Source organism: Caretta caretta, chromosome 10, assembly GCF_965140235.1.
Source record: "Caretta caretta isolate rCarCar2 chromosome 10, rCarCar1.hap1, whole genome shotgun sequence".
Lineage (NCBI taxonomy): Eukaryota > Metazoa > Chordata > Testudines > Cheloniidae > Caretta > Caretta caretta.
In genome coordinates, this window is record NC_134215.1 from 47,957,818 (window position 1) to 47,965,774 (window position 7,957).

The 7,957-nt window shown below is 51.6% G+C and overlaps 1 protein-coding gene across 1 annotated transcript; it reads left to right on the forward strand.

Annotated features, from left to right (window-relative positions):
• The first annotated feature begins 3,652 nt into the window (after positions 1 to 3,652).
• On the forward strand, positions 3,653 to 6,237 carry LOC125644026 (zona pellucida sperm-binding protein 3). Its single transcript, XM_048867413.2, has 8 exons — positions 3,653 to 4,060; positions 4,775 to 4,893; positions 4,976 to 5,079; positions 5,151 to 5,328; positions 5,406 to 5,526; positions 5,627 to 5,718; positions 5,807 to 5,952; positions 6,086 to 6,237. The coding sequence occupies exons 1-8, from the start codon at positions 3,653 to 3,655 to the stop codon at positions 6,235 to 6,237; spliced, it is 1,320 nt and encodes a 439-aa protein (XP_048723370.2).
• The last annotated feature ends 1,720 nt before the right edge of the window (positions 6,238 to 7,957 follow it).

A 7,957-nucleotide genomic window follows, 5' to 3' on the forward strand; every position in this document is an offset into this window, starting at 1 on the left:
CTCATACTGGAGACAGCCTAAGGGGAGGATCCACAACGTCCGGGATCTCAAGTAATTACAGGGGACAACTAAAGCTATAACAGGGACGGGTGTGAGGTCACAGGGCTGAACAAAGGGAACCTGACAGGGACACAGAGCAGAGAACCCTGGACAGTGCCCACTGCTCCTCAAAGGTGTCAAGGGAGAACTCCAGAACCAGCTTCCAGAGGTTGGCCAGGAAACTCAGGGCCGGGACCAGGGTGTTGAGGCAGTGCCAGAGCATGGACAGGACTAGTTGGTTCAGTACCAGTGCCCTCCCTCGGAGGGAGAGGCACCGGAGTAGTCCTGCCCATCTCCGGAGCCGCTCTGACACCCTACCCTCTAAACCTTGCCAGTTCTCCAGTGGAGACAGACGCATGGCAGAAAGATAAATGTCGAGACAGAGCAGCAGACCTGCTCTCCACCGGATGGCCTGAAGAGCAGGTGGGAGGGAGCTCGCCTGACACCCATCCCTGACCACAAGGTCAGAGCTCTTGACCTAGTTGACCTGGGCAGAGGAGGTTACCGAGTAGACGGCCTGGCAAGCCTCCATCCGCACTAGGTCGCCCGGGTGCTGGACAGTGAGGAGCACGTTGTTGGTGTACGCTGACAGGACCAGCCGCAACTCCGGCTCTCGCAGCACGAACCCCATCAACCTTCGACAGATGAGACAAAGGAAGGAATCAATCACCAGTGCATACAGCTGGCCTGACAGCGGGCACCCCTCGCCCAAAGCTGATCAGGGTCCAGTTGAGCTTGAGCAGACACTCCGCGGAAGCATACAGCACCTGGAGAAACCCCACAAACTGGAGCACGAAACCAAATGCTCGCAGAGTGCCCAGGAGATACTCGTGCTCCATCCAGTCAAACACCTTCTCCTGATCTAGAGACAGGAGGGCAAACGACAGACCATCCCTACACCCAAGTTCAAGGAGATCCCGGACCAAATACAGGCTGTCGAAGATGGAGTGGCCCGGGACAATGTAGGTCTGATCGGGGTGGACCACATCCACCAGCATGGATCCCAGCCGCAGCAAGATGGCCGTCACTATGACCTTGTAGTTCATGCTGAGGAGCGAGACAGGACACCAATTCCGAAGGTTGCAGAGGTGAGCATGGCTTGCCCAGGCCCTCTCTTGGCTTTCAGAAACAAATCATTCTGGGGGAGGGGAGATATGGGGGCAGATGTGGGGAACACATTGGGGAAAACAACTCAACGCCGCAAACTCCACCCCTACCCTGGAATGAGAACACCAGTTTTGGAACTCATCTGACGCGTTATGCGGATATTAGAGAGGACACAAATTTCCCCTTGAACAGAATTCAGTTTTGCACTTACCCACAGTGGAACAGTCGTTGGGCCAGACTGAGTGAGCAAGTGACCAGGAATGCTGCTGTAGCCCAGTGGAAGGTGGAAGCACTGGGGTCTGGTCCCTCTTTCATTATTTATCCACAATAGAATAGCTTGAATGGGAGAGCAGGGGGAAACCCATCATCAGAATGTCCCCTAGCCCAGTGGTTCAAGCATTCTTCTGAGAGATGGGAGACCCCTGTTCCATCCTTTCTCTACCCTGCAGCAGAGAGGGGGAATCAAACCTGGGTCTCCCACATTCCAGGTGAACGCTCTAACAACTGGGCTAAAAGTTCTGAGATGGACACCACGTCCTGCTCCAGTAGAATTGTGAATGGGGACCAAGCCAGTAAGCAGCACACCAAGAAGATTGGAACCAACATGCGACTTAGGCAGCCAAACGCCTAACTTCCCCTGGCTAATGGGTAGCTCTGGGCTTAGGTCCTTTTGGGTGCAAGGATGTGGGCAGGAGCTAGCTCGCCCACTGCTAAAAGCCCCTCCCTCAGCCTAGGGAGGAGCTACTGAACCAAGAACCCAACCAAGTTCAGGGGACAACAAAGGCAATAACGGGAACAGACATGGGGGTCAAAGGGCCAAAACTAGGGAACCAGAAAGGGACAATGAGCAGAGAGCCCCGGACAGTGCCCACTGCTCCTCAAAGGCAACGAGAGAGCTGGGGGATGCTGCCCAGAGGAACTCTTCCCAGATACGTGAACGGATAAAAGAACGAAAGACAGCCCCACAGTCGCAGGACCCCATCTGCCAACCTCCTCTCCCTGGTGTTACAAATGGACACATTGGCCATGGCCAGGGGGAGCCTGATGAGGTGGTCCCACAACTTCATGGAGCCTCGGATCGGATGTATGTAAATAAACAAGTGTGGGGAAAAGTGCAGCCAGAACCTCAATAAGAGGTTCTGGAGGAGCTGGAAGAGGAGCTGCAGCCTGGCGTACTGAAGGTACGCATGTGCCAGGGTCTCCCTCATGCCACAAAAGGGACAGGCTTCAGGGACAGAAGTGAACTGCACCAAGTAGGCTTAGGTGGGAGATAGGTATCTGGACTCCTAGAGGGAGGCAGCTGTGCACATGCCCAGAGTCTGAAACATGGGCACCTTGGGAACTTTATACTTAAGAATATAAGAATGGCCATACTGGGTCAGACCAAAGGTCCATCCAGCCCAGTATCCTGTCTACTGACAGTAGCCAATGCCAGGTGCCCAGAGGGAATGAACCTAACAGGTAATGATCAAGTGATCTCTCTCCTGCCATCCATCTCCACCCTGTGACAAACAGAGGCTAGGGACACCATACCTTACCCAGCCTGGCTAATAGCCATTAATGGACTTAACCTCCATGAATTTATCCAGTTCTCTTTTAAACCCTGTTATAGTCCTAGCCTTCACAACCTTCTCAGGCAAGGAGTTCCACAGGTCGACTGTGCCCTGTGTGAAGAAGAACTTCCTTTTATTTGTTTTAAACCTGCTGCCCATTAATTTCATTTGGTGGCCCCTAGTTCTTATATTATGGGAACAAGTAAATAACACTTCCTTATTTACTTTCTCCACACCACTCATGATTTTATATACCTCTATTATATCCCCCCTTAGTTTCCTCTTTTCCAAGCTCAAAAGTCCTAGCCTCTTTGATCTCTCCTCCTATGGGACCTGTTCCAAACCCCTAATCATTTTAGTTGCCCTTTTCTGAACCTTTTCTAATGCCAGTATTCAGAGTAGCAGCCGTGTTAGTCTGTATTCGCAAAAAGAAAAGGAGGACTTGTGGCACCTTAGAGACTAACCAATTTATTTGAGCACAAGTACTCTTTTTCTCAATGCAGGTATATCTTTTTTGAGCTGAGGGGACCACATCTCAAAACCACTGTAATAACTTAGATGTTGCTGAGTGAATTTAGGTGCCTACAGATTTGGCTGTGTGATTTGTGGATCACAGTGAAGCCAAACCCAGGATTTACAGGCCTCCATTGGGGATTGAGGGGCCTGGGTCCCTTTGTGGTGGAGCCCACCCTTAGCCTTCCATTGAACGAAACAGGGCAGGAATTTCCCAAACTGCAGCTGATGTACTGACCAACAGGTGGAGCTGATTCCCATTGGCCCTCCTATTTCCTTGCGCCAGGGTGTGGGCAGTGAGTGTAATTGGGCCCCACCTGCCTGCAAATTAGCGGAGGGTGTTAATTACCTGGGGCAGCTCTGAGCTGGCTTTAGGTGCAGGGTATAAAGCCCCAGAGCAACACTGTCCCTTCATACTGGGTTTGCTGCAAGCAGGCAGGATGGGGTATAGCAGCAGCTTAGGCTTTGCTCTTCTGTGCTGGGTGGTCAGTAGGGTGACCTGTTACAATCCCTGGGATTTCTCTAGGAGTAACTCTGCCATCTGGAGACCCACCCCCAGGGCTGAGCCCCCGCGCAGAAATGCCCATGTGCCCTCTCTTGCCCAGCCCTACCCCTGGGCTAAAGTTTCCCAGCCTGGGGCTGTGTCCCTGCTGCAGCCTGTCATCCTGCAGTGTGAGGAGGCTCAGATGGTGATCACTGTGCACAGGGATCTGTTTGGGACAGGGCGACTGATCAAAGCTGCTGACCTGAGCCTTGGCCCAGCTGCCTGCCAGTACACGTCCCTTAATGCTGCAGAGAACACAGTGATCTTTGTAGCTGGGCTCCATGAATGTGGCAGCACCTTACAGGTAAGGATTCATGCAAGCCAGGAGCCCCTATTGATCCCTAGTATCACTGCCCTTGTCTTGTCTGATGGGGTTAAAAATGCAGGAGGGGAGGGAACGGTGGGTGGACTCTTGTTCCTGTCATTGACCAGCTCCCTGTTTTTTCCTGGGTGCTTCTTCCTAGCCTCCAATTTCATGCACTAGTCAAAGAATTCTGCCCTGCTCTGTTCCTGGAGCAGGCTCATAAGTGGAGCCTGAATAGGGTGCTCTTGTGGCTCAGACAGACTTTACTTCTACACACCCCTGTCCAAAGACTGTCTGGAAGCTCTAAAGATGGGACCACTGAACTGAATACGGTGATTGGTATTTGCTGGAGATCTACATAGGATGTAGGGGGGAGAGAGGGATAGACACCTGTCTTCCTGAAACACTGGTTAAAACTCACCTGAATGCAGTTAACAGGTTATATCTGGGATAGGGGTGGGGGGAGGCTACTGTTTGACTCTTGCACAATGTGCACAGAGAAAACTAGTGAGTAGTTGTACAAAATGGCAGTACTCTGGATCTAGTATTCTGATGGCTGCTCCAGCAAACTGAGCTCTGAAGTTCCCAGTTGATCGCTTGTTGGAAAACTTGAGCTCTCTTCTATCTGGCTGAGGCTGTTCTTAGGCTCTTCTGAATGACTTAACAAATGCTCTGTGTACTACTGTTAACCCTTCCATGCCTGCTCCTTCCCAGATGACCCCAGACTCCCTGGTTTACAGCACAAGCCTGAACTATAACCCCACCCCTGCCAGCAACCCAGTGATCCTGAGAACCAATCCAGCTGTGATTCCTATTGGGTGTCACTACCCCAGGTGGGTATCTGAGGTGCTCAGATCCCTCCCTCCCATTTGGTCCCTGATCTTGCTCAGTTATTGAGATTTCCTCTTCTCCCAGGAAGAACAATGTGAGCAGTAAAGCCATCAAGCCAACATGGGTTCCCTTCAGCTCCACCCTGTCTGCTGAGGAGAGGCTGGATTTCTCCCTGCACTTGATGAATGGTAGGTGGGAGAAGCCTCCAGGGGAGCCCTGCCTGCCTGTCTGTCCTGCTCACTGTAAACTTGCCTTCCAGATGACTGGAGTGCTGAGAGACCCTCCAATGGATTCCAGCTGGGGGAGGTCATGCATATCCAAGCTGATGTCAGCACTGGGAACCATGTGGCTCTGAGGCTCTTTGTGGACAGCTGTGTGGCCACCCTGAGCCCAGACAGGGACTCCTCTCCCCGCTATGCTGTCATTGACTTCAATGGGTAAGAGGTGGCAGCCTTTTCTAGACTAAAACAAGACCGATCAGGGACTCTTACTGACCCTTGGGTCTTGTGTGTAGGTGCCTGGTGGATGGGAGATCAGATGACACCACCTCAGCCTTCATATCCCCCAGGCCCAGGCAGGACACGCTGCAGTTCATGGTGGATGTGTTCAGGTTTGCAGGAGATGCCAGGAACTTGGTGAGAGCCCACATTTCTGCTCCAAGTCGATTTCCCCAGGCTAAGCAGCTGTTAGGGTCCCCGGGGATGGTCCTAACCCCTCTTCCCACTTCCCTTACAGATCTACATCACCTGTCATCTGAAAGTCACGGCAGCTGAGCAAGCCCCAGATGCCTTGAACAAGGCTTGTTCCTTCAACAAAGCAGGCAACATGTGAGTAGACTAGAACCCCATCAGGGGAGTGATAGGCAGCCTAGAACAGAACTCTTCACTGTAGATGACTGTTCCTGTTCTGTTCCAGCTGGTCTCCAGTGGAAGGCACCCGAGACATCTGCAGGTGCTGTGAGACTGGGAACTGTGGATTGCTTGCAAGACAGTCCAGGAGAGCAAAGCATTTGAATAGATGGCCAGGAGAGCACTTCCAAAGAGATGTGGTATCCAGACGCGGTAAGTTCTATTTCAGCCACTCCACCTGGAAAGATGTCTGGCTTGCTCAAACTGACTGGTCTTTGGTGCTCTCATCCCAAAGTGAGACTAACAAACTTAATGGGTTCTTGCTTATGCCTCTTCCCCCATACAGGTCCTCTTTCCAGGAGGGAAGCTGATGTTGTAGTAGGACCCCTATTCATCATGGATGCCTATAAAGGATCCAGGGATAAACTAGCAGATCCAGTGAAAGTGGGAAAGGCAGCCTCCAACAGGAGATGGCATCAGAGGGTATCTATTTTCTAGCTTATAAGTGTGTGTTTTGGCTGGCTGTCTTGGTCTGTCATAACTGCAGCGCTGGGTTGAAGCCCCCATTGGTGGTCTGAGAAGCAGAGGTTGATCAGGGATTTACAACAGAGGAGCCTGCATTGTCGTGCAGGCTAAAACTCCAGTTGAGTATGGATAACAGCAGCGTTAGCTCAATGGAGCACACAGAATGCTTCCAAACTGCTGCACTCTGTGAATTGGCCAAGTCATCTTGGTGGACTTGACAGGGCGATGGAGGTAGATAAATTCCTTGTCCTGATTTCTAACTACCTGTATCTCTCTCAGGGGCAGGAGAGAAGGCTTGATTGAGGCTAACCATGGTGGCTGTGTAGGTTTTTACCTACTTGTAGGGGGCCTCCTCCATATCAAAAAGCCGCAGTTTCATTGCGGGAGCTGTTGTGTGAGCTGTACCTTCTGTATAATGACAAATAAAATCCACTGTTGTGTGAGGCTGGCCTGTACTGACTCTGTAACAGGGGCAGCCCTTCAGCACAATGGGCACACGAAGGAAATTATAGGGAGGAAGAGGAGGCTCTGAATGGGTGCGGGTGACTGTCACCTTATTTGTTTTGTCAAGGGACAATTCTGCTTAGATATTAAATGAGCCTCCTCCTGCAGCCCCATCACTTTTTAGGAAAAAACAGGGAGGGGTGTAGATATGTCCCCATGTAGAACATGAGATGGGATGAGATTTAGATTGTATCTGGTAAAGTTGGGAGTGGGGGCAAAAGAGGTGTAAAATGGCATGTGCTGATACCATAACCCCCCTTCCTTTATAGCAAACAATCCCCCTTCTGCCCCCCCCCCCCCCAAGGTGCAAGTCAGAGTTCTACAAATTGGGTGTTCTCCCTCTCCCAGCCACCAGTTCTCTGCATGAAATAGCTTCCAAGGCTGGTTGACTTTGGCAAAGTAGCTTTACAAAGCCCTCTATCCCAGTGCTACTCAAAGTGGCAGTCCACGGACCAGTGCTGGTCCACGAGCCATCGGCTGCTGGACTGTGTGCACCTTTTGTGTGGGGAGGAAATTGCCAGTCCCCCACATCAGATAGCTTGAGAAGCACTGCTCTAGGCTACATCTAGGGGCACAAGAGTCTCTCAACAGCTTAGCTGAATGGTGGCTGCTTTAGTTTGTAGCAATGGCCAAAGTCCTGCCCAGTGCCCCTTATGGGCTATTAGTTGACCTGACCCTGTGGAGGGTCACAGGAAGTGCCTTCAGTGCTGGCAAGAGAAAGCTGGTGTTCTGAGGCCCAAGCCAGCGCCTGAACCCCTCCTTTCAGGGGGTTTTAGAGACAGCTAGTTTTGCTTTTCTGAGGTCTGTATCTGCCTCATCCATTCCTGTGGCAGAGATCCAGCCTCCCCTACCCATACAGTTTCAACCCTCCCATCGCTTTCTGATATACCTAACATACATCTAGGCCCTTCACCTGTTTCTTCCTCAACTGAGAGCTCCCAGCTGCTGACTCCCTTCCCTGCAGGATGATTCATTTCCACCTCCAAGAACACAACTGAATTTATCTCTAGGGCAGCTGTGTGAGGCAGAGAAGCCTCCCTCTCTCTGGTTCACACAGGGGGAATAGAGCATCCCCGAGGTTAAGGTGAAACGGAGGTGCCAGTACCACAAATCCTTGTTTAGTGATTTTGTCCCACAGGAAATCTGGCCGAGATGGCATAGATCCCTTTCCCTGGGCCTTAGTTCATTG

Bases quoted from the DNA above. Each gene is read 5' to 3' on its own strand.
- LOC125644026 (XM_048867413.2), top strand. From the start codon at position 3,653: ATGGGGTATAGCAGCAGCTTAGGCTTTGCTCTTCTGTGCTGGGTGGTC. The intron at 5,329-5,405 runs GTAAGAGGTGGC...TCTTGTGTGTAG, and splicing joins GCTGTCATTGACTTCAATGG to GTGCCTGGTGGATGGGAGAT. The intron at 5,719-5,806 runs GTGAGTAGACTA...GTTCTGTTCCAG, and splicing joins TTCAACAAAGCAGGCAACAT to CTGGTCTCCAGTGGAAGGCA.